General features: G+C 38.1%; 1 protein-coding gene across 6 annotated transcripts in view; it reads right to left on the bottom strand.

The window, feature by feature from the left end:
* The window catches only part of IL33 (interleukin 33), a 54,981-nt gene that overhangs the window by 7,787 nt on the left and 19,975 nt on the right, over window positions 1-27,219 (bottom strand). For 3 of the 6 annotated variants that reach the window (XM_054583117.1, XM_054583119.1, XM_054583120.1), the window contains exons 1-2: window positions 6,621-6,803; window positions 4,964-5,071 (exon numbers count right to left, since the gene is read on the bottom strand). The exons of 1 other annotated variant lie outside the window; for it this stretch is intronic. In XM_054583117.1, the coding sequence (XP_054439092.1) occupies window positions 4,964-5,048 (85 nt within the window). In that variant the 5' untranslated portion in view covers window positions 5,049-5,071; window positions 6,621-6,803. Of the gene's footprint in view, window positions 1-4,963; window positions 5,072-6,620; window positions 6,807-27,219 lie in introns of those variants that run through there. 2 more of the 6 variants (XM_054583118.1, XM_054583121.1) reach the window with 2 other exon arrangements.

Genomic DNA, 27,219 nt, shown 5'->3' with positions numbered 1-27,219 from the left:
ACTAACAAAATACAAACTCAAATCAGTTGAAGTAAAAAAATTAATTATTCAATAATTTTATTTTCATTAGAATTGAATTTAATTAACTAAAGAAAAATTAAAATCTCAAATAAAAAGTTAAATTTTCTACTTGGAAATCATACCAAGGCTTTCAGAGTCAAATAGAAAGAAAGTTGTAAAACTTCAGTGATAGGATCTCAACTTTCAACATTATAGTAAATAAGTTATCAAGCAATTTTTATACTATAGCAAAATTTCAATTAATTCACAGTAATTCAGAAAATAAAAATAATTACTTGTGACTTTAGGATCCATTCGATGACATTTTCTTATTTTCTAGAAGATTTGCTTTCCTAGTATGCTTTTCAAAGTTAAGTGTAATAAATACCTGTAAGCTAGTATATTGAATTATCTATATCTTGCCTTTAATTTAGATTGGCACCTACCTTTAAGTATCTTCAACTGTCTAAATGGGGCAAAGCCACTTAATTATACTTTCACCTGGAACTCCCTAATATTGCTTTAAAATTCAGAAATATCAACTATGGTATCTCATATTTATATAGTGTTTTTAGAATTAGAAGGATAATTTGTAAAGCTGTGCTAGAGCCAGCATTGAAGTTGGTCTCCTGACAACTAATTTAATACAATACTTTATTTACTGTATCACATCCTCTCTTCAGAGCTAAAAGGTATGAGATGATACTGTAAGCATGCTCATCTCTTATACGCTTATCAGTTTCCCATAAGGACATAACATCCCACAAGGACATGACAGGCATGTCCAATATTAACAGTGAACTCCATGGGGAGTGGGATATAGGTCTTGGGTAGTTAGAAGTGAAGGTCATGATACTGAGGAAATCTTGTGTATGTAAAAGAAGAGATGGACTAAAGATATGGATGTACAAGCTAGTATCTAGTGGGACAAACCCTGGCTGTAATTCATTTGGGTGACTTCATTTGAAGGATTAAAGATACTTTACATTGGGACTTTTAAAAGAAGGTATACTTTGGTATTCAGGACAGCTGGAAATGTGGTGTGAGGGTTGTGTTCTCAGGACGGAAGCCTCTTGACAGCCATGGAGACTGTTGGAGAGAGTGCTTCACTGGGGTTCAAGGGCCAGGTCAATCTTATGTAAGGACTGTTGCTGCTTCCTAAGTTCTCCATCATGTTTGTTCTCTGAGGGCAGTGTCTTACTATGGCTTTTAAGTAAATAACTAATTTCGTTATAGCAACAACATGATGAAATTCCCACAGGCATTTCTGGTGAGTAAATGGAAAGGGGACTGGAAAGCTGCCTATAGTTTTGCCACTTGGAGAGGCAGCCTATGGCTGACAAGAACTACAGTAGTGAATCACTTCATCTTTCATTTCTTCCCCAAACACTTATTTCACCAAGGTGTTTTCTCACTGCTTACTAACTTTTACCTGTCTGTGGCATTTGACTTTGGGGACCACATTCTTCTTTGAACCCTTATTCCCTTACTGTCATGTCACCGTCTCCTTATTCCCTTCTGATCAGTTCATCTTGCTGTCTGTTAGTTCTTCCTCCTTTACCTGCTCCTAAAATGTTGATGTTCCTCAGGATTTTGTCCTTTGTCTTTTTCTCTCACTCTATCAGGGGTGTCCAACCTTTTGGCATCTCTGCGCTATACTGGAAGAAGAGGAGTTGTTTTGGGCCACACGTTAAATACATTGTGACCCGTAATCACAAAAAAAATCTCATAATGTTTTAAGCAAATTTACAGTTTTATGTTGTGTCTAGCCATCCTGGGCTACATGCTGCCCTCAGGTCACAGGTTGGACACTCTTGGTGTGACACTTTCTGAGCAATCTTGCTTGCTCTGAGGACTTCAATCATCTTTTTATATGCTGATGACTCCTCAAACTCTAACTCTACCCTTAGTCTCTCTCCTGGGCTGTGTCTCTGTTGCTCCTTCTCCACAGGGCATTTTGACTTCACATAACTTAAAGAATCTGTATCTCTACCTATGTAGAGCCTTCTGAATTCTGGACATCTCTACCTGGATGACCTACACCTCCTCTAAATTCTAAAATACTTATTAAAAACAAAATCAAAAATTTTACCTTTTCCTACCCCCAATATATTCTTGAATTCCCTATCTTGAAAGACAGTACCATTATCTACCATTGTCTAACCAATTCTTAAATCAGAAAGTGGAAAATCATCCATTTTGCCCTCTTTCTCCATCCCTCAATTTATTCAATCTGTCATTAAATCCTCATGATTTCATTTTCTCAATGTATGTGAAATTTAGTGCTTTCTTTCCTTTCTATTATCTTAGGTCAGGCTCTCATTATCAGTCCTCTAGATGAATGTATTTGGTAGACTTCTGACCAGTTTTAGTTTCTACTTTTCCCCCCTACCTCCCTCTTCACACCATCACCAACATGGTGATGACTTCTCTAAAATAAATATATTTTGTAATTTCTCCAATTGAACATTTTCAGTGATTCCCTACTGTCCACAAGCTCCTTCACTGTAATGGAAGATTTTCCATGGACAGACCCAAATTAAAGGGTGATCTCTCCTCAATTCTATCCCCAAACATTGCCATGTACAAACATGAGCCAGTGCTACTAGATCTTCAGATTTTTTTTAAGCCATACATTCAGATTTTTATGCAAAATACCCTAATTTTTAATTGTGGCCTCAATTAAAAAAATAACATCAATAATTGTGTTCAGGTCAAATAAAATACTTCTGTTGGGTGGACCTGTCTCAAGGTCCCCATATTATGACTTCTGCCTATACACATTAGAAAGCTGAATTGTCAGGGAAGGGAAAAAATTGATGGATGTCGGGGAGAGGAAGTAGCAGAAAAGAATGGGCTGACCCTGAGGAGTAGCTTCCTGGAAACTTGGAATGGGATGATTTTCAGGAGGAGTTTTCCTCCTGCTCATGAACCCCTCCTGTATCCCGTTAGCAAATGAAGCGACCTGACTGTATGAATACCTGTAGCAGTTGGATGATGAGTGCTGTGGCTTTGTGAGCTGTGGATTGTGTTAGATCCTGCTAGCTCAAGAGAGGAAAAGGAATTAAAATGAACTTTCTTGTTTTTTTGGGGGGAGGCTCAGAGCATTTTATTTAGAAAAATATATCACATTTCTTGCACCTTGAGTTTTAAAATTTTTTTTTTGCATTTGTTTATTGATTTTAGAGAGAGAGGAAGGAAGAGAGATAGATAGACATTGATTTGTTGTTCCACTTATTTATGCATTCATTGGTTGATTCTTGTATGTGCCCTGACCAGGGATCAGACTGTAATCTTGGCATATCTGGCTTATGCTCTAATAAATTGAGCTACCTGGCCAGAGTGCACCTAGAGTTTTGAGAAGTGATTCATGCCTATCACACACCTCACAACTATCCATTGAATTTTTGACCGAGAGTGTTTAAATAATGGCAATTTTTTTGTATTAAACTGAGCCAATATTATTGGAAAGGAAGATCTGTTAAGAGACAATAAAAATAATGTGATGCAATTCAAAGTCCTAATAGCAACTTGGAGGTTATCATTATCACTGTTTTTCTAAAAGGTGCAAATAAGCCACTGCACCCTTAGAGGAGAAGTTACATTTTAATTTTTGCATCAATGCCAGTAACTCCTGTAGACACCAGCCTGTGTAATGTTAAAAATCCCACATTGCACCCTGGCTGGGTGGCTCAGTTGGTTGGAACGTTATCTTGTACACCAAAAAATTGAGGGTTCGATTCCTTGTCAGGGCACATATCTAGGTTGCGTATTCAATCCCCAGTTCGGGTGTGTACAGGAGGCAACAGATCAATGTTTCTCTCTTTTTCTCTCCCAAAGTAAAATAAAGTAAGATAAGATAAAAACATATCTTTGGATGAGAATTTAAAAAAAGAAGAGCCCACATATCCTGAGGTACAAAGACAACAGATTCTTTATCAAGAGGGTATTTGGGGATGCAGAGTCACTTCACTGAGTCATTGTATGCTATATGGAGCATTTTGACTCAGACTCAGATAAAAAGACTAACTTAGCTATGATTTCCTGGTTAAGAAGTCACACCCAAATTAGTGTTTTCCCTGGTAAACAAAGAACACTGTGGGTGGTCTGGAACTTAAAGAGTACAGAAATGATATAGTTTAACAGTGCTTTCTCTTCTAGCCTTAAAGATGTTTAGGAAAATAGAGAGGATCCTAAAGGACAAGGATATGCAGTCCCTACCATCATTCCTTGTCCTGTGTTTGCTCTAGTCTACCAGGGCTCTGTTAACTCTTTTGTATAACTGTTCCTGTAAGAAAAATCTGAGTATAAATTTGTATAATTATTGTCCAGGATAGATCATACCAGGATAAAAGAGGTATATTGCTCTTTCATCTTGAAGCTATGACTACTACCTAATTCTTTTTACACTTCAGTTTATTTCAAACCCTTTGAGTTTGTAACTGGATAGACTTAAGCATCATTTGGTGAATACTTCTTTATTTGGGGCCTGGATTATTCAAATATCTTCACTTATATTCTCTCCTTTATAAGGAATTACAATTTAAGACTACAAGTTTGATACACCAAGGTCTTAATAAATGTTTGTTGAATGAAAGTGTCTCAGTTTACATTTTGTTTATTAATCTGGGAAAAAATTGGGGGGATTTGGTGGCAGGAGGTGTAGATGGAAAGAAGGAACTGATAGAAAAGCCTATAATTATGTTTATTACTATTAGCAGGTTTATATTATCTGAGCCATTCCTGTCTTGCCATCCATCAAGTAAGTAGAAGTTGGCTGTATGTGGTTTGTTTAAAACCAAATGCTGCTGAATTGAACACTTAGGAGTCATCCCTTCAATTTCAGCTCTTACATTCTTAGTAACTTTTGGTATGTAACATGTATAAACATTGGATAATAAAGGTTTGAGAACAAGTTAAGAAAAAAAGTGTATAAAACAATCAGAAATGCTTCAGTCCTTACTTCCCAACCTGGAAGATTTTACCAGGTCTTTTCCTGCTAAGTTGTTCATCTTTGTTGGGGAAATTTTGGTGGTTGAATACTTCATTTCAGGCTTTACTCTTCAGGCTTCTGTTGGGTTATAATATAGTATTAGTTCAATTGTCTTAACTTGAAAACAGACAGAAACAACTGTGGCTAATGCAGTATAAAATTGATAACATAGCCACCAAGAGAAATAATTATTTCAGTAATGCTTGAACACAGTATTCCAAATATATATCTATGCTAGAATATAGTCACAGGACAAAAAGAATTGCAAAGAAATCTTAAGCTTTACTTAGTCATTTTGTTATTAATGGTAATATTGCTATTGGAATTTTGAGACTGCTCTACTACAGGATACAGCAAATAAATAGATGTACTAATATTATACGATTTTCACTGTTGGGGAAAGGAGATACAAATATAAAATTAAAAAGGCCAAGGGGAAATTCCAGTGATGTTAAATTTGGATCAGTAACATTGGCATGCCCATATCTTAGTTTCTAAGTAATTTTTTCACTAAAGAGAACTGGGACTAGATATGGTCTGAGAAAACAGAGGTGAATGTAGAATATCCTGTGGTGCTGGAAAGCAGTGAATTATTTAAAGATTTTTCTTTAAATTTCTAGAGAGAAACATTGATCAGTTCTCTCAAATGCGCCCATCTAGGGACATGGCCTGTAACCCAGGCAGGTACCCTGATTGGGAATTGAACTGGTAGACTTTCTGTTCACAGGCCAGCACTCTGGGTCTGATTTTGTAAACTCCCCAACCCCTTCTATTAACACCCTCACAGACTAGTTCTATGAACTCTGCTCTCAACCATTCCTTAACTTGCATAGTTAAACAATGTAGATAAGAAACCAAAATACCACATTTAGGATAGAGTCTTTGACACAGACAAAGTTGGCTGTTTTTTAAGAATCACATAAGTCAAAAGCATAGTCAGGAAATATTTCCAAGTCCTATTCTAAAAAATAAAGCATTCTCTGTAAATAATCTACAAATCTTCTCCCTTAAAAAATATGATCACTTCTTTTACTATTTTTTCAGAATTAAAAGTTTACTATTTACTCTTCTACTTTAAAATAAAAAAAAGTTATGGTACATATACACAATGAAATACTACATAGCAGAAAGAAAAAAAGAACTACTAAGCTTCGATACAGCATGGATGGAACTGGAGAGCATTATGCTAAGCGAAATAAGCCAGGGGGCGAAAGACAAATACCATATGATCTCACCTATAAGTGGAACCTAACCAACAATACAAAGATGCAAGGAAAATAAGACCAGCAACACTGAAAGGAAAAGAAATCAACAGAGACAAGAGGGAAGGAGGGAGGGTGGGGCAGGGAAAAGGAAGGGAAGGGGAAAGTCCAGGAACACATAGCAAGGACTCATGGACAAAACCAAAGGGGAAGAGCTAGGGAGGGAAGGAGGGAGGGGGCAAGGGAAAGTGGTGGGGGGTAGGCAGAGACAAATGTATTTGAAAAAATAAATTAAAATAAAATTTTAAAAAATAATAATAAAAAATATTTCAGACTATATAGCAATATAAACATCATTGGTTCTTTTGTGCTGCTTTTCCAACAACGTATGGCAAATACTCTTGCACACTATTTATGATACTTACCTAAGTTATAAACATGAAGGACTGGTTTCAAGTGATGAGGTTTCCTGCTGCTAACACTTGGTAGTAGTCAATGCAGTTATATTCCAACTCTATTTATACATGCAAACTTGGATTAAGCAACATTGGGTAACAGCACTTGATGAATGAGGCAATACAAATAGAGCCAGTTGAGAAGGTAGGATGAGTGGGAGCACATCTTGTTCCCACAGGCAAATTCTAAATAGAGCTTTTGCATTATTTTCGCTCTTCTACTTTCAGTGAGTTATTCTTAGTTAATTATTAATTTTTATCAAAGCCTTTATGACATGAACTCTAGTTAGTGTTTATTGCCTAATATGTAGCATATAAAGGCACAGATTATTTGACTGCCTTTCTCTTTTCTACAAAGTTGACAGCTTTTAAAGTTGTTTTGTTTTGTTTTTTCCTGTTTATAAAAATCATGTGCCCTGGCTGGTGGAGCTCAGTGGATTGAGTGCCAGCCTGCAAACCAAAGCATCGCCAGTTTGATTCCCAGTCAGGGCACATGCCTGGGTTGTAGGCCAGATCCCCAGTAGGGGGTGTGCAAGAGGCAACCACACATTGATGTTTCTCTCCTTATTCTTCCTCCCTTCCCTTTCTCTAAAAATAAATAAAATCTTTAAAAAGTGATGTGCATGCACTTATAAATGTGTAAATAACAGGGAAGCATATTGCTATAGATCCTGACAGTTTTTCAATGTAGAAATACTATGCATATCTACTTTTTATGCAAAAGTGGAATCACACCGCAAATATTTTGTAAGCTGCCTTTTCTCATTTTTCAATTAACACTACATCATGAACACTTAACATGTTGGAAATATTCTTTTACAGGAAGCATTATTATATTAATACTATTCAATCATATAAATATACATAACTAATCTTTTATTGATTAACACTTCAGCCATTTCCAGGTTTTTCTTCCTTTTCTTTTTCTAATATCACCAACCTTGCAACTGACAGCTGCGTGTGTGTGTGTGTGTGTGTGTTGTGATTCTTGGTAAATCTTTGTAAGTTTGTTGGTAGCATAAATTCCTAGCAATGGAATTGGTAGATCAAAAGGTATGTGCATCTTCTATTTTAATAGATATTACCCAATTGACTTCTAGTAATTTGTGTCACTTTATAACTTTTTCAACAATCCAGGTTCATGCCTTTTTCTCTATTGCCTTAGCAGAATTATCTCAGCTTCAAATTTTATTCTTTTTATTATTTAGTGAGATTGAGCATCTTTTTAAAATCATGTTTGTTGTCAATTTCTATAAATTATTGATTTATACAAACTCTTTGTAAATTAAGAAATAAAACTCCAGCCTGTGATGTGTTTTGAGAAATTTTCCCCACTACCACTTATCTTTAGAATTTGTTAATGGCATTTCCTTTTCATATGTAAGTTTTCAAATATTATGTGCTTAAATTTAATCAATGTTTTCTTGTAGAACTTCTGGGTTTTGTGTCCTGGTTCCAAAGAACTCACCTCCTCCAAGATTACAAATAAGTTTATTATGCTATCTTAGAAGACTTTTAAGGTTTATTATTTAATACCTAAATATTTTATTCACAATTACTTTTAGTATAAGGAATAAGTAAGAGATTTTTTTTCCCCGAAGTGTTCATACCAACCACATATGTAACCCAATTTATATAGGGACCGCCGTGCAGAGGGTTGTGAGTACAAAAGTAAGAAGTTTGAATTTTATCCTATAGCTAGCAGGAATCTTTTGAAAGTTTGTAAAGCAAGTGAAATATCATAAAGAATGTGTACTGTGAATGTAATTCTATGGCTGTGTGAAGGAAGAAAAGAAAAGAAAGAGGAAAGAAGGCTAGTTAGGAGGCCAATTAAAATAGCCTGGCAAAAAGTAGAAAGGACAAATCTAGAGCAAGTGAGTGAGACTGGTAAGGAGAGAAAGCAGGTAATGAGTACTGCAGGCATTTCATATAGCCCCAGTCTTACCAGAAAAGGACAAGGCAGAAGCAGGTCTGCCTCTGGCTGGCTGGTAGTGTGTAAGTTCTTGACTTCATACAGAAAAGACTTCACAACACAAATCCAGGTCATTTTGAGGGTGAGTTTATTAAAGCTGAGGACAGTGAAACAAGAAAGGGCTTAGGACAGAAGAAACAGGAGGGAGCCTAGGCGGGGTTGTTTTGGTTCACTGAGAAATAAAACTCATAGTGACATAAGGGAGCCAAGGTGGGACTGCTGTCAGCTCCCAGCAAAGTCAGAGGAAAGGGGCCTTGGAAACAGGTTCAGGGGGTTAGTCCAGGACAAGCTGTCACTGCCCATTGCTCCCCTGGTTGCAAATCTCATGGGGTCTGTTACAGTTTAGGAGTTGTATGCCTGTGGAGAAAGAAAATGGAAAAGGAAAAAGCACAGTTGTGTTCCTTAGAGGGACAGTGCACCATGGGTCCTTCATCTTGAAGATTTTAAAGGCTGGAAGTTTAGAGGATGTCTTAGGGGAGGATCTTAATAGAATATTCATCAGTTTTATGCTGATGAGCTGAAATAAGATTTATTCCCTTAACTCCATCTGTCCTTAGGTGTAGTTGGCACCAATGGCACTAATTGGGTTTTTGTTATCCATCTCCCTGAATAGGGTGTTTTAAGCTATTTATCCTCTGTTTGAGGAGGAGAAGTGTAAATCATTTACTCTGTGTTCTTGGTGAGTGAAGATAGAATTTTGGGATTTACTAGATGGCTGTAAATGGCTTGGCCATTTAACTATCTGCCTCTGTTTTCCTATTCCACTTATCCTGGGTTATTAGCCTGTCTCACTGGAAATTAGCATGAGAAAGGGCCCCAGAGATGTCTGTTCCAGATCCACTAAGTCACAGAGTCCCTAGTGGCTAGACAAAGTTAGAACCTAACTTTCACTCCCAGTTCAGAGTTGCATCTGCCACAGACCCGCCACAGCTCTTTTTCGATGTGGGTGTATCAGCTCTAGACTGGGGAAGATGAGAAGTGAAGGGAAGTTAAAGTGGAGACAGTGGTTCTAGGTAGGAAATAGGGACAGTTAATGAGTGTGATGTGAGGCAGGTAATGTTTGAGATTCTTGAAGCACAATTATATAGAAATTTCAGCAGGGAGCTGGAACTGAGTTATGGTTGGGGAGGACAAAATTAGCTGTGTTGATTTGGTCTTCATTTGTGAAAGTGTAAGAGTTGATACTGTGGGAATAAATAAGATTGTCTCAACTGAGAGTGGGGCAGGAAGAGGAAGCTTTGTCTAGATGGAACTGTAAGGAATCTTATATTTAAGGAGCAAGAAAAGTGTTAGCAAAGAAGACCAGAAAAAAGAAGAAGAAGAAGAGGAGGAGGAGGAGGAGGAGGAGGAGGAGGAGGAGGAGGAGGAGGAGGAAGAAGAAGAAGAAGAAGAAGAAGAAGAAGAAGAAGAAGAAGAAGAAGAAGGAGGAGGAGGAGGAGGAGGAGGAGGAGGAGGAGGAGGAGGAGGAGGAGGAGGAGGAGGAGGAGGAGGAGGAGGAGAAGAAGAAGAAGAAGAAGAAGAAGAAGAAGAAGAAGAAGAAGAAGAAGGAGAAGGAGAAGGAGAAGGAGAAGGAGAAGAAGGAGAAGAAGAAGAAGAAGAGGAGGAAGAAGATCTTCTCAAAAAGGGAACATTTGGTGGTGAACACTACAGAGACCCAGCTGGAGATTTCTAATCCTCCAGAGAGAGTCCTTTTAATATGATGGGCTCTCCAAGAAACTGCAGTGGACTGCACAGTGAAGAAGAAGGAAGTAAGACTTTTTCAAGAGGTATAGTAATGAAAGGGAAACAAAGAGTAAATGGTATCTCAACAGAGTACCTGTAGAAGAGAAGATGCTGCTTACTAGCTAGGTGATCTTGGGCAAATTAGTTTCTAAAGCCTCAGTTTATTTATAATAATGATTTCCCTCATAGTCTGAACTCATTGGGTTTGTGAAAATTATATGAGAAAGTATATTTTAAGCACTTAGCCCAGTAGCTGGGACATAGTAGGAACTTAATACATGTTTTTATTATTATTGTAATATTAATAGAGATTTTTGAGATTTTTTATTGTAATGTGGGACTCTAGTGAATGCTTTAATGCAGAGAGAAGGGAACCATGTAAAGGAGAAAACTGATATAAAAAAGTTGTAAAGGAGACAAAGAGAGAGGGGAGATAACTCTAGTGGAAGGGTCAGCTTTGAAAATGAGGAGGCAGCCTTGATGTATGGCTCAATTGGTTGGGCATCCTCCCAGAAAGCAAAGGGTTGCTGGTTCGACTTCCAGTCAGGGCCCATGCATGGGTTGTGGGTTAGGGGTGTGTAGGAGAGGCAACCGATTGGTGTTTCTCACATTGGGTGTTTTTTCCCCTCTTTCTCCTCTCTCTAAAAATAAATAAATAAAATCTTACAAAATTAAAAAAAAAAAAGAAAAGAAAGGGAGGAGGCATACTTCTTTTTGTAAGAAAGGAGGAAAATGGAGAGAATGAGAGAAATGTGAAATTTTAAGATGCATGAACATGAACTTGAGGGTCTTGTAAATGGCCTGAATCATCTTCATAAAATAGACTGTGAGAAAAGTTATAGAGGTTAAGAGAAATAGGCATGAGTTTGACTTTTTGAGAATAAGTGGGAAAAGCCTGAAATAACTTCTTGGAGAATATATTAAAAATTAACTAAGGGCCCTGGCCAAGTGGCCCTGTTGGGTGGAGCATCAATCTGTGTACCAAAATGTTGCAAGTTTGATTCCAGGTCAGGGCATATACCTAGGTTGCAGAGCATATGGAAGGCAACCTATTGATATTTCTCTCTCACATCAATGTTTCTCTCTCTCTCTCTCCCCCTTTCCACCTTTCTCTCTCTCTAAAAATCAATTTTAAAAAAGCCTTTGGATGAGATTTAAAAAATTAAGAAATGCGGAGCTACTATTTATGGATATTGAGTTTCAGTTTAGTTAGATGAAAAAAATTTTAGAGATGGTTGTCAACAATATGAAAGTACTTCATGTCACTGTACTGTACACTTAAAAGTGGTTAAAATGATAAATATTAATCTTTATTTTACAACAATTTTGAAAATTATTTTTAAAAGGATTTTAAAAAATGAGAGCAAGAGAAGTAGAAAGATGGGAAGGGGTGGGGTTATTTGTAGAAAGGATATTCCAATGTTCCCTATTGTGGAGGTAGAGATATTCTGAAGATAATGGTAGTTAGGATGAGCTTTTGTGGGTGAGCTGTGGAAAAGTTTCAAAGAACCATCAAAACAGGCATGCAGGTGATGAAGGCTGATGACAGCAGAAGCACGATGAAATAGAAAAGAACATCAGGGTCTCAGGTGACCAGAATGTCAAGAAATTAGTATGTCATTGGGTCCAGGGCTGGGGTTAACAAGGATAATGGAAAATGAGAAATGTGTCACTTTCTCTTTTGACCCTGTGAGCTGGGCTCACAAGGAAAGTGAGGGTTTGAGAATAGTAGTGTCACCAGGGGGAAGCCACATTTTAGATAATAAGAAGAAATACCTTTTTAAGAAAAAAAGGAAGGAGAATGTAAGAAGTGTGCATGTGTGTGGAAGGGGGAACATTCCAGAGGAAATGCTGTACATTTAAATTATTTTTTAAAAAATCTGAAAGAAGGTTTTAATCTACCAAGAGTTAGCATTTTTAATTTTTTATAAAAGATTTTATTTATTTATTTTTAGACAGAGGGGAAGGGAGGGAGAAAGAGGGGGAGAGAAACATCTATGTGTGGTTGCCTCTTGCACACCCCCTACTGGGGACCTGGCCCGCAACCCAGCTATGTGCCCTGACTGGGAATCAAACCTGCAACCCTTTGGTTTGCAGGCCAGCAGTCAATGCACTGAGCCACACCAGCCAGGGCAAGTGTTAGTATTTTAAATAGATATTCAGTAATTGGTAATGCACCTCTGAGCAACAAGAAAAATGTATGGGCTGTAGTCCTTTCCAAAGTTGCAATTTGTGTGGTTGCCTTTTTGGCTGGAAAATGCTTCCAGGAACTTATATTCAACAAATATTGAGGGCTCATTATTTGCCAGAGACCAGGTATTCCATCAGCATTAACCCATGGGACACTGCATGAAAATTTTCATTTCACTGTCATATTACACATTTGACCAACTGGAAAATCATTTATAGAATCGCTAACCTCTTATATGTCAGATAATGCCCTTTGATTAGCAATTTCCCTTTTTTAAAATACTGATGCCCATAAGAATGTTAAGTTGGTTGTTGGTCTTTTTTTTCCTTATTGTGAATTTTAGTTTTAAAACAAATTCATTTAATTAATCACATTGGTTTCCTGTGAGGAGTCTTGTTAAAATATAGAGTTTACAGGATATTTTTATTAGAAACATATCTTCTCATGGAAAATTTGGATAATATAGAAAATTGAAAGTTCAACCTTTGATGCCCTATTACAGTGATTTTCAACCAGTGTGCCACAAAAATTTCTAAAACATTCAATACCTGACTATTGAGCCAGAGGTACTCACCTATTTTCCCTTAGATTGTCAAATACAAAAATGACAAGAGCCAACAGAGCAATAGCCTTCCAGTGTGAATGAATCAAAATCATAGCTATTTTTTTTTGTCAGATCAGCAAAAAGTATGTTTTCTGGCGTGGTGCAGTATTTTAGTAATTAGCTTATGTGTGCCATGAGGTGAAAAAGGTTGAAAATTGCTGCCCCAGTAAGTAGTTAAGTGCTTTGAAAAGAAACATGACTAGTAATCATTGTAACGAAATCCTAACCTCCCTGAGATCCTGAAATCACAAATGATGCTGGATTTGGATTTGTCTGTACCACAGCACAGAGTGCTGTCTTACAGTAACAACTATAATAAATCAAACACTTGTCTCATGCTGGGCCAGATGCTGGAGTTACATTTGTTTCCTGCCCTCCTAGAGTTTATTCTCTTTGAGGGAGATAGATATAGCTATTGAGCAAATAATCATACAAATAAATCATTTATGAACTGTGATAAATAAGAATTAGACCAATAAATAAGGTAACATAAAGAGGTACTATAAGGTAGTGTGATCACAGAGGGTGGCATTTAAACTGGAGCAAAAGGGTGTGAAGAACATATGGAAGAGAGGGGAAAGAGGGTGGCTTCTGGGCAGAGAAAACCTCAGGGGAAAAGGTCCTGACAGAACTTGTAATGTTAGGGAACTAAGAGGACCAGTGTGGCTGAAGCGGAGTGGGCAATGGGGAGAATATAATGGAATGAAAGTGGAGATGAAAGGGGAGGTGGGGGAGGCTGCATCCTGGAGGCCAGGACAAGGAGCTTAGATTTTATTTAAAGTGGAATAGGAAGCCAAAGGAGGGTTTTAAGTAATATGGGAGGTTTTTAAAAGAGTGCTCTGGCTGCCATGTGAGGAATAGATGGAGAATAATAAGAGGGAAGAAATGAAACCATCAAGGAGTCTACATTAACTCAAGTTCTAAATAATGGTGTTGGTGATGATGATAGTGGTGATAACACTTACAGTGTCTTGGGCCTCTTCTGCAGGTCATTTGTTTCATATACATTATCTCTAATTGTTACCATGACCCTGGTATTTGAGTATGATTGCCTCCACTTTTGAGGTGAAATTAAGTGTCTTGCAAAAGACCACATAGCTAATAAGTAGCAAATTTTGCATCTGAAGTCAAGACCATCTGGTTCTTTCCCTTACTCCATGGGAGCCATTGGAAGAACGAGATGGAATCAAATTCCTGGGCCTTAAATTTCATTCACCACCTTGTTGAAATTGCGTGCTCTTGCAGGGGCAGAGGATCTATGAGGGTATGGGAACTGGTTCTGGCTGGTAGGAGGGAAAGGAAATGGGGTGTATGACTAAGCTTGGCAACACTACATGACTTCATTGGGGGAGATTTTTCAGGGAAGCAGAAAGGAAATGGTGAGAGGGGAGGGGGCTCACACTGATCTGCTCCCTTGGGTAGCAGTTTCACTTCTTTCTTTGGGGAGATCAGAGTAAGTGATATGGAAGGAGGGGAGGTTGAAATTTGGGCAACAGTGAGATAGCACCCTCCTTACCCAAACTGAATCACTTCCTGCCCCCCTACTCTTCACCACTCTGAAAGTCCCTATGTGTCACTTACCTGGACCCAGGACAGAACAGTGTTTCCTAGGAAGAGGAAACACTGAAAACAGAAATCTGGCAAATCAGTCTATGACATAAGCTAAACTGCTTGTGAGGGGAGGGGAGAGAGTGTATCAATTTTTAGAGAAAATTCCTTTTACATCTTCAAGGCGAAAAACAGCATTTGTAAATCACTTCTATGCTTTTCCACAGTTTTCCTGGAAGCAGTCTTATCCAGTCGTTTGTATATACAATGGTACTACCTGCCCCTTTAACCTTTCTAGCTTCACACCTTCCATGTTCTGTACATTTTAGACCCACTGGACTGCTTACTTTCACATCTCCATAACTTTTTTCAAGCTGCTCCCCTTGCTATAGATGCATCTTATCCTTTGCTTGAAAAGCTCCTAGTCAACACTTAGAGCCCAGTTCAAATGATTTTGTCCCCTTAACCACCAAAAACCAAGCAGAATTTATTGCTTCCTCTTGTAGTGGCTTATCGTATCCAGCTGTGTTTGGTTCTCTGTCTTCTCTGCTGGACTGCTAGCAACTTGGGAACAAGGGTTGTATCTTCATCATTTTTGTTCCTCAAGCGATTATTCATAGCAGGCACTCAGTAAAAGGAATGTAATTTAGATCAGTTCTTTCCCAAACCCTGCAACCCAGAAAAGGCTTTATCCAGGCAGATGTGGAGACCCTGTCCAAATCCCGAAGATCTACAGAATAATGGAGCTGGACTGTGTAATTGTCATTATTTCATTTTGACCTACAAAAAAATGATAGCTTTAAAGGTAAACAGCCTAATGGAACCCAGGTGTTCTCATTCTTGAGTCAATGTTTTTTCTAAAACATTTAAAGAAGCTGTTTGGCCTATGGGCCTGTAGTTTTAGTGTAACTAAACATTTTGAATTATTTATTTCAATGTGTTGTTTTATTCTCCCTCCTCCAGTGCCTCTCCTCATGCCTCGCATACTTTGGAGACACAACTGTGTGTTGGGCCAAGTCTTTAGTGATTTCAAAGAAGCAGAGATGCAATGACTAGCCCTCCATTCCTAAGCTTAGACTGAGGCTCTCTGCAGGTCTCAGTCTCCTTATCCCAAAAATGAAGAGGCAGCATGAAAGCCAGAGTCCTCCTATTCCTTTGACTCTCTTTCCTGTGCTTCTGTACAGGCTCCCAGTTCAGCCCTTTCCTACTCCTCTCCCCAGGCCCAGAGGTATACAAGGAGCCACACCAGCCACTTGCCCACCCGAAAATGCCACCCTTGGAGAATTGTACGAGCTCTGCCTCAGTCCTGTGGTCTCCTCCTCTCATTTCACTAATCTTACAACAGGTGAGTAAAGGTAGAATTAAGTAACCTGGAGTCATGCTTTTTGGTGGAGGAGGATCTGAAATCCAGGTAAGCCAAGGACTTGGCTACATTTCACCTTAGGAAAAATTACAGTGAAAATGAAAGTCTATAGATGTGTGTGTGTGGGTGTGTATTCAGGAAGCTATATGTATGGGATGAAAACAATGTGTGGGAAAGAAACAACATGGAACACATAGGTCTTTTGTTTTAGTTTAACTCTAAAATTTAAAGTTGAGATCATTTTTTTCTTCTTTTAAATATATTTTATTGATTTTGCTATTACAGTTGTCCCGATTTTTCCCCTTTCCCCCCCTCCACTGGGTACCCCCATGCCCTCCAGCAATCTCCTCCCTTAGTTCATGTCCATGGATCATGCATATAATTTCTTTGGCTTCTCCACTTCCTATACTTTTCTTAATATCCCCTTGTCTATTTTTGTACCTACTAGTTTATACTTCTTAATCCCTGCACATTTTCCCCCATTCTCCTCCTTCTCTCTCCCAGCTGATAACCCTCCAAATGATCTTCATATCTATGATTCTGTTCCTGTTCTCCTTGTTTGCTTAGTTTATTTTTTAGGTTCAGTTGTTGCTAGTTGTACATTTATTAAAAAATCCTCACCCAAGAACATGCTTATTGATTTTAGAGAGGGGGAAGGGAAGGAGAGAGAGTGGAGGTAAACATCAATAAGTTCCCCTGGGACTGAACCAGCAACCCAGACCTGTGCCCTGACTGGAAATTGAACAGGTGACCTTTTGCTTTATAGGATGGCACTCCAACCAAGTGAGCCACACCAGCCAGTGTGACTTTTTAAAATTCTTTTTAAGACTGGACCATATATAAATTATGAATTTTGTAAAATTAAAAATCAGAGAAGTATGAAAAAAAAACCAATAGGAATGTGCAGAGTTAAAAGTTCTGTGTTTTTAAAAAACTAACCCATATACAGTATTGACTCTGTGCCAAGCACTGTAGTAAGTGCTCTCTATATTTAACTCATTCAGTTGTCATAGCAACCTTGTAGGGAGCCCTCTTATTTTCCTTATTTTATAGATGAGGAAACAGAGGCACGTAGAGTTCAAGTAATTTGCCCAAGCCCAAGTTCCCATAGCTAAAATCTCAAGCAAACATTTTTAAAATTCATGACGTGCTCCTGAAAAGGGGTAAAGAAATCCAAACCTGTTGGGTTTCAGATTTTCCTTCTTACACCCCACACCTAGAGAAGAAATCCCTTATGCATAGTGGGCTTCTGCTTAAACTTTTGGAGGCCAGAAAGATTTTGCTACTAAGAAAACAAAATGAGACTTTTGAAAATATGGCATGGGTCCATGACACTTGGATTATATGATGCTCTTAGGAAAAGTGAGACGAGGCCCAGTTCATGTGCCATCAGTGGTGGTGTCTGGCTAGTGAGTAGATTTAGCAGCGTTATAAGGAGAAATCATTATACATTCTTGTTGGTAGAGGAAATTTTTAAAACTTTTAAAGAGGTAGAATCCTTTTCTGAAAAACAAGTATTACATAAAACCCCAAGAGATAGAAAAAATTCTTAATTTATTAATATAGTTTAATATTTACATGTTTAACATTTGCTCACTATAAAGTTAATTAGAAACTTCTGTTTCATTCATAATAGTAGGTTAGTTACCATGACCAACCCTCTTGACAAAAATAACTAAAATGCTGAAAAAATATTTTAAAAACATCTTTCCAAACTTAATGTTGAACTAGGGTGAAAATTAAGAATGCACGGTGTCTAAAATACTGGGAGGCAAGCAAATTTGGCTTTTCCCTAAAGTTGTCTGCTAAATGCTAGAGACAGGGCAGGTAAGTAGATGAAGCGCAGGGGCCAGGAGGTAAATCCCAGGATATGACTAAGATCGGGATTCTAATAGGAAACTGCTGCATGAACGCGCATGCCCAAAGGGACAAACTCATTAAAGAAGGGTGATTGAGATAAATAAACCCACCTGCAGAAGGGGACAGCTAGGAAGGTTGTTTGTCTCAACTCTGGCACTAGATGGAAAGAAAACTATTCCTCGATTTCAGGTGGGTAGAGGTACAAGACAAATGGGAAGAGCAAACACAAATCTTACCTAAGGAACTCAGCTGCAGGCCAAGCCACAAAGTATGTACAAAGTAAAATTTCCCTGCCAAATGAGTAAGTAGTCTTCAGTCACAATTTACAAATCAGACAAGAATACCAAGCACCATGGTGAGAGCCCACAGAAGAAACAGATAGCAGAAGCTAATTTGAAAAGACTTCATGTATTAGAACAATCAGAAATAACATATAAATTAACCGATTTTAATATGTTTGGTTAGAGTTCTAAAAATATTGAAAACATAAACAAAGATAAATGGATTTTTAAAAGATTCAAATAGACTATCTAGAAATGAAAAATATTTTATTGAAATTAAAGATCCATGGATAGATTAAACAGCAGATTACACATAAATGAAGAGTCAGTGAGCTAGAAAATGTATCTGAAGGTATTGTTTGGAATACAATCCAGAGACACATATAGATGGAAAATATGTAAAAGGGAATGAGAGGCATGAAGGACAGAATAAGACAGTCTAATGTGTATCTATTTGGAATTTTAGAAGGACATGATAGAATTAAGAAAAAAATACTTGAAGATATAAAGGCTGAGAACTTTCCAGAATTATTGAAGACCCCAGTCCTCTGATCTGAGAAACCCAGTAAATTTTAAGCAGGTTAGAAAAAGAAAGAAAGAAATCTACATCTTGATATATTAAGTATGAAATGGCAGACTATTTTAAAAAGAGAGAGAAGATTGTAGTATCAATCACTGAGGACAATGAAATTATTTGGATAAGCAAAAAGGAAATTTTGATTGGACATATGGATGGATATTTAAGTCTTACAGGAGCCCCAGAACCTGTGAAATTAATATCAGGTATTTCCAAAACCAGTAAAGTACCTCTGTAGTCCACTGAGTACCATTAAAAACTGCATAGCTGGCTTAAAACTCCTTATTTTACAGATGAAGGCAGTAACACTCAGAGCAGGTCTTACTCAAATCACACAGTGAGTGGGTACAGGGTGGAGCCAGGAACAGAACCCAGGTCTCCCAAATCCCAGAGTGGTAGATATGACTGCTTTTTTTATTCATATCTTGCTGCCTATCTTTAAAATATTACACAACAATAGTGAAGAGAAACAAAATGTGAAGAAAGTACAGGGAACAGTTTCAGTTTATCGGGGAACTTTTTGGTATTGTCCTTATGTCCCATATATAGAATTTAATATCTGTTTAAATACATACTTACATAGTGCAATGTCCCATCTCTAGGAATCAGTGAAATTGCTTACTCTTTTGGATGGGGTAAGGAGTGTAGCCTTGACTTGTTTCCTTCTGTCGTGTCAGATACCATGAAGGTAGAGAAAGGTTTTAGCAGATGTGATTAAAACTGACTCATAGCAAATAGTTCTGGCACAGCATTCTGCCACAGTAAAAGGTGGCAGTGGAACAAAAGGCCGAGGCAAAATCTCACCGTGGATAAAAGCTTTGCTGAGAAATAAACAAGGAAAAAGTGGGTGCCAAGCCAGAACACATGCGATGTACATCTGAGTCATGGGTCATAAGTCAGCAAAACTGGAGTTAAAATCTAATGTTTTAACTCCGTTCACTGCTTTACACATGGCTGTTTCTAAAATGTTTATAGCTAGATGCACAAAAAAAGACAACTTGCAAGGGTAGACAATGCTGATATACCAAAATGTATCATCTCCATTTATTCATGAAAAGGTGGTTATTGCATCTATGTGTGTAGATGTATATTTGTAGGTAGGTATGGGTATGTATGTAAGAATTATTTCTGGATCTTTCCTACTTATCAGCAAATATAGGCCAACAAATGTGAAGGAATCTGCAATTGGCAACAATACAGTAGATCAAAACAGACTGCTTAACTGAGGATCAGAACTTGCCCATTAATGTCAGCTTTGAGTCTGGGAATAGTGTACAGATTCCAAAGTCTGAAATGGTTTAATATTCACACAATTTCAAATCCTAACAAATACCTACCTTAAGTTCTATCAGGTAATTTGTTGTTTGTTTTTTAAGAGAAACAAGAGATTTTAGACAGATCTTTAGATCTTGAATCTTCAAGGTAGAGTGATATACATAACTTTATATTAGCTCATTTGTAAAGAAGAAGGCTGATTTGGGTATATTTTTCAACCACATAAAACACTGACATGAAGAAATTTATTCCAGATTTCACAATATATGTTAAAGCCAGTGAAAGTTTATCTAATTTTCATTCCCAGTCCATAGGGATGCCACTAGATACTTGTGTAATTGTTCCCGGGAACTAGCAGATTTCATTTGAAGGCAGCTTTGGAAAACTAAGAAATAACAAGGGGAATTTCTAGAAGAATGAGCCAGATGTTTATGGAAATGGGGAAATATGGACTCAGTCTCTAAAATCTAGGACCAAGAAAAGGGAACCCAAAGTACTAACAGAGGTAGAAGATAAATGTACCAACTTTAAAATAAAAACATTAAAAAAAGTTTTCTCCTTAAGAATGGGAATCAACTGCTTTAAGTTTGTAAACTGCTTGCTATACTATGAAGATCTAAGGTGTTTTGAAAGAGCACTTTGCTTTGCTTCAACTTTCTATTTTAAAGCTTCTGACACCCAGCCAGAAGATAAGAATTATCTTTGTGCTTAATACAATAGCCAAGTGCTGGAAACACCCTAAGTACCCATCAGTGAATGTGGTTATCAAAAAACTGGTACACTTACACAATGGAATACTACACAGCAGAAAGAAAGAAGGAGCTCCTGCCCTCCAAGACAACAGGGATGGAACTGGAGAGCATTATGTTAAATGAAATAAGCCAGTCAGAGAAAGACAAATACCATACAATCTCACCTATAAGTGGAACCTAATCAACAAAACAAACAAGCAAGCAAAATAGAACCAGGAGCATGAAAATAAAGAACAAACTGACAGTGAACAGAGAGGAGGGGAGAGGAGGATAACGGGGAAAGAACAGAAAGGATCAAGTCAAGGAACATGTACCCATGGACAAGGACAATGGGCTGGGGTATTTAGTGGGAGAGTATTGAATGTGGGAGAGGAGGGATGGGCAGGGCAGAGGAGAGCAATGGGGGAAAATAGGAACAACTGCAATTGAATAAAAAAACAACAACAACCAAAAATAAATAAATAAATAAATAAATAAATAAATAATCTTTGTGCTTTAGAAAAAGTCAACCAATCAGCATTTAGTACTTTGATGTCACACATATAACCTCTAGATGATCACGTTTATCAAATGCCTGTGATATATCTCACAAAACAGATGCTTCGTTAAATATGTTATTTGATCAGTGTTTTAATTAAGAAAATTAATGAGGGTGGATTATTATTAGCTCTTAATGATTCAACAATAACTTGACTAAATTTTCTTAAAGTACGTTGTATTCAAATTGTATAAAAACTCAATTTGTGGCCATGAGTTAAGAGGCTAATCCTTTTTTTTCTTTTTTTTTAAATTTATTTATTTTTTTTAATTTATTTACTTTTTAAATACATTTGTCTCTGCCTTTTTTTCTATTATAGTATAATATTTTTATTTTTTATTTTTAAAATTGTATTTATTTACTTTTAGAGAAAGGAGAAGAGAGGGAGAAAGAGAGTAAGAGAAATGTGGATTGGTTGCTTAACGCTCCCAACTGTAGACCTGGCCCACAATCCAGGCATGTGTCCTGACCAGGAATGGAACCTGTGACTGTTCAGTTTGCAGGCTGGTGTTCAATCAACTGAACAACACCAGCCAGGGCTGTTTAAAATTTTTTGAAAAGTGATTCCTGACTATTATTTTGAAACTTAAATACAATATGATGGCTTGCTTTCTTCTCTAATTCATGTTGCCTTGTAACCAGAAGAGTGCCTCAGCTCCAAAAATATAATCCTACGGAAAAAAATTAATAAAGTGTATTTGCTAGCTAATTCAAGCCTGGGGGAAAATACTAGTTGTCCCAGTCTGACATACCATATTTCTAGGAAAGGGTAAGGAAAATAGATTAATTATAGTTGAAAAGAACCACAATGCCTACATAATGCACACCTGTCAGAATGATTAAAATGAGGAAAACAGAAAAAAGCAGGTATTAGCAAGGATTCAGGACAACAGGAATTTGTATAGATGGCTGATGAGAATGTAAATTGATACAACCACTTTGGAAAATAATGTGGTTGTATCCACTAAAGCTACCTTTGGCCCAGCAATTCTATTTGAAGGTATATACTCAATAAAAAGTCATAAAAATGTCACCAAAAGACATGTAAGGGAATGTTTACAGAAGTCTTGGTCATATACTTCTAAGCTAGAAACAATGCAAATATCCATCTACATTATAATAAATAAATTGAGGCACATTTATTTAGAGGAAACAAGCTTCATCTATATGCAACAACACAGAGCAACCCACAACATAATATTAAGTGAAAGAGGCCAGACACAAAAGGGTTTTTATACTGTATGAATTAATTGATAAATAGTTCAGAAACCACACAGGCAAACTGAATATATGACATTAAAATGCATAATAATGGCTATTCTTGAGGTAGAGAGGAGCATGAAGAGGCTTCTGGAATTCTTTACTCTTCTGTTTCTTTATACAGTTGCATAGGTTTGTTCACTTTGTAACAATCCATTAAGTTTCACAGTCATGATTTGTGCAATTTTCTATGTGTGTGTTACACTTACATGTTAATAAAATTTATTTTAATATAAAGGAAAGAGAGACTACATGGATTCCAAAATATATGGATTCCAAACTATATGGATTCCACAATCTCAAGTGTGATTGTCAAGGAGACTCATTGACAGAATTAAATAAACACTCTATTTCATGGTTAAAACAATTAAAGAAGCATCAACAACTGTGTTTAAGAATGAATTGATATTCTTATTCAAGATGTTGGAGTAGGTAAATGTGGTACTCACATCCTCCAATGACCACATGAAAATTTCAACTGAACTACAGAACAACCAGTATTCAGAACCACTGGAAATCTAGCTGAACAGAAATACTCTCACTAAAGATACACAGAAGCCACATCAAGGATGGTAGTAGGGGTGGGGATGTGGAATAGTAAGGGTAAGTCAGCTGCAGAGGTTTCCCCTGAGGAATGAGGGGGTTCCAGCCTTACCCCAACCCCCTCAGGACAGGGTTCCAGTGCCAGGAAGAGAAATCCCTGTAACTTCTGGCTGTGAACACAAGTGGGTATTATAGCTTAGTGATATGGAGGGCTTCTAGAGGCCCAGGCAGTTCCTCTAAAGGTCTGGCACACAGATTTACTCAGATTCACTCACTCTGACCTCCAGTCCTGGGGCAGCAGCTCAAAAAGCACCAGGGATATATAGGAGGAACTGAATTGTCTAGCTTTGGGGAAAGGGCTGAAAGGATGATTTTCTTCCAAAAAGAAGTTCTGACAGAGGCCAGTGTTCCTTTCTGAGCATTTCTCATGCAGGTGGGCACTATATCTCAGTCTCCATCAACCTGACTAGCACTATTTGCCTGCCTTGGTAATTCCCTAAGACCCCCTCCATATCTGACCTGCGGGATCACCCAAATCACTTCCAGTGGCTTTTTCATACAAATGGCCTGCCTTGGATTATGCTGCATTTTCTTAAAATCTTTCCAAGCTTTACAAACCCCAAATAAGCAGCATCTGGCCTTTGTGTGCCCCTTACTTCTTGCTAAGTGGCCCTAGGCCTAGCAGCTGGACTCAGTTCACAGCTGGGCCTCTCCTGGGCACCTTCAAGCCCAGCACAAGTAACAGCCATTTGAAATCACTTTGTAGCTCATGCTGAGTGGCCTCTCATAGGGCACAGGCGGCAGCTGATTTGCCCTGCACATCCTAGGAGGATCCAGAGCTAATACACCAGGTGGATAGCTTCAGAAAATACTGGACTACCAGCCAACAACCTCACAAGTGACACACTCAAAGGGCAGACTCACTGGTCCCTGTACAGCAGTTCCTTGCTGTAGTAGTAGCCACTCCCTACAGCTGATCAGACCAAGGGGTCATTCCCTCCCATTGATGTGACAACAGCAATCAAGGTTTAACTAGCCCTGGACAGTGTGGCACAGTTGGAGTATCATCCCATAGCCAAAATATAGTGGGTTCAATTCCCAATCAGAGCAGACACTTAGGTTGCCAGTTTGATCCTCCCTTCTGGGTGCATATGATCCCCCGTCTGGGTGTATACCAGAGGCAGCCAATCAATGCTTCTCTTTTGTATTGATGTTTCTCTCTACAAAGGAATAAAAAATTGTCTTTGCATAAGGATTTTTAAAAAATTTTTAAAGAGGAGAAGAATCAAAGTGGTGGAGGAGTGAGTAGAAGTCACACTGACCTCCTCCCAGGACCAACGTGGAATTACAACTAAATTGTGGAGAAATCATCTGGAATGAACAACTGAACAATAGTAAGAGAGGAGACTTTTAACCTCGGACAGACAGAAGAATCAGCTTTAGCACAATCTAACTGGTAAGGAGTATGGTAGAGACTTGAGAAGGTGGAGAGGGTGCCCACGGGTGGCAACACCATATTGAAATGGCCAGTTGGATTCCCCTGAGAAGAGCGGTGTCTATACTATAAGCATGGACCTCCAGCCTACAGCACCAGAACCCAAAAAGTATAGATAACAACCAGCTGCGAAAGGTAGCAGGGTTGCTCTCCGACAGAGATGGGCAGCTACAGACACAAAGAGCCATTTTAAGGGACAACTCATACATTTTTCTTTGCAGCCATTTACCCTGCTCTCCAGCAAAGGCAGGAGCAGAGTGGGCTGGAGATGCCTGAGGAGATACTGGGGAAGGAGGCTTTGGGGAGAGAACTGAGAGAGTAGCCAGCTGGATACTGGAGCTGACTCATCCCCCAGATGGAGACAGCCATATTGCTTATGCAGACCACTACCTGAGCGCCAACAGCATGAGAGGACACAATAGCCCCACCCCATGGAGCTCTACCTAGGCCCGGTGGTGCTAAAACCTGACGGCTGAGTACAGAGTGGCAGCCACAGATAGTAGATCTCTGGCTAAAGGGGGCACAGAGTGGTCTAGAAACACTTGAGGAGAGACTGGAGATGGAGGCTTTAGAGAGAGAATAGCTGGTGGGATCCTGGCGCTTACTTCTCCCAATACAGCCACAGCCATCGGGCTCAGGCAGGCTACTCCTCTGAGTGGCAACAGCATGAGAGGACCCAAAGACCCCCGCCCCCAGGAGGGACTTTTGCTCCACCCAATGGTGCCTCTAAGCCAGCCTGCTGAGTGCAGAGTGACTGGATTAACAGCTGAAGGAGACAGCCACAGACAGTAGATTCCTGGAAGTCTCAAACAGGCTGCCTAAGGTCAGACAGGGTCAACATCTGACATCATCAGAGGCAGATCCAGAAAGAAAAAACAGGAGTCTCCCACCATAGAAGGTCACACCACAAAGTCAAGAAGTCAAGACAGATCAACTTAAGGAGCAGAAGCAAAAAAGAAGTCTTACAAATAATGAGGAGACAACAAAATAACACCCCCCACCCCTCCCCGGTCGAAGGGAAAGGAGGAATCCCCAGAAAGAGAACTAGATGAAATAGAGGCCAGTAAGCTATCAGATATTGAGTTCAAAACAATAGTTCTAATGAAGCTCAGTGAGCTCAGAGAGCTCAGAGAAAATTATCAAAAACTACAGGGGAACTATGAGGCACTTACTGCAAACTATATCAGCATGAAAAAGAACATAGAAACTATCAAAAAGAAATAAGAGGAAATGAAGAAGACAATTTCTGAATTGAAGAACGCAGTAGAAGGAATCAAAAGCAGGCTAGATGAAGCTGAGGATGGAATCAGTGAGTTGGAGGACAAGGTAAAAAAAAAAAAAGCTCCCAGAAAGAGCAAGGAAATGAAAAAAGACTCAAAAAGAATGAAGAGACATTGCGGAAGTGCAGGACAACCTGAAACATAATAATATCCATGTAATAGCAATACCAGAAGGAGAAGAGAGGCGCACAGGATAGAGAATCTGTTTGAAAAAGTCATAATGGAAAACTTCCCTAATTGGAGGAGAGAAAAAGTCACACAAGTCCAGGAAGCACAAAGGGTCTCATTCCAGAATCCAATGAGGCCTACTCCAAGACACATCATCATTAAAATGGTAAACATCAAAGACAAACAGAATCCTAAAGGCAGCAAGGGAAAAAGAGGTAGTAACATGAAAGGGAGCCCCAGTATAGCAAGCAGCTGACTTCTCCACAGACACACTACAAGCCAGAAGGGAATGGCAAGAAATATTCGAAGTCATGAAAAGCAAAGGCCTGCAACCAAGACTGCTCTACCCAGCAAGACTCTCAATTAAAATGGGAAATGAAATAAAAGAGTTTCCTGCACAAAAGAAGGCTGAAAGAATACAGCTCCACCAAACCAACATTGCAAAATATGCTAAAGGGACTGCTTTAAGAAGATGAAGAAAAAGAGTCTATGAATATGCAGTTCCTTTCACAGTCACCAATACTTGCTATTACCAATATTTTTAATACTTATTAATCTTATTGTGACAATGATGTGTTATTTTAATTGCTCCTTTATTATTTGTTGAAACTAAACCTGTTTGTGTATATTTCTTGCCTATTTCTATTATTTTTAAAAAGCTTTAAATGACTTTTTGGTATCTCTTATGCATTTTTTGACTAAATGTTTGTAGAATTTTTTTCCCTAAAAAAACAAGCAACACTATTAACCCTTTTATAGATATGTTGCAAATACTTTCCTATTCTATTACTTGTCCTTTAACTTTTGTTACATGAATATTACTGAACAGTCTTAAATGTTTAATATAGTCATATTTTACTTTATAGCTTCTGGGTTTGAATATTTTACTTCAGGGTAAGAAAAATATTAGTTTGTATTTTCTCCTAAATCTCTTTAGATTCTACATATTGATTTTTAACTCACCTGAATATTTCTTGTATAATGTGTGAAATAAGGCTCTATATTTGTTTTATTTCAAGTAATAGTGGTCCATGCATCTTAATTGTTGAAAAAGCCTTATTTTACCCATTGATTTGAAATATCAACTTAATCATATATTACATTATTAGACAGATATATGCATTTGTCACTAGAATGCTC

This window comes from Pteronotus mesoamericanus, unplaced genomic scaffold (assembly GCF_021234165.1).
Source record: "Pteronotus mesoamericanus isolate MK-2021 breed Mesoamerican mustached bat unplaced genomic scaffold, CSHL_Meso_final contig_73, whole genome shotgun sequence".
NCBI classification, from domain to species: Eukaryota; Metazoa; Chordata; class Mammalia; order Chiroptera; family Mormoopidae; genus Pteronotus; species Pteronotus mesoamericanus.
Note: the sequence above shows the minus strand (reverse complement) of the source record. Positions and strands in the feature narration are given on the sequence as shown.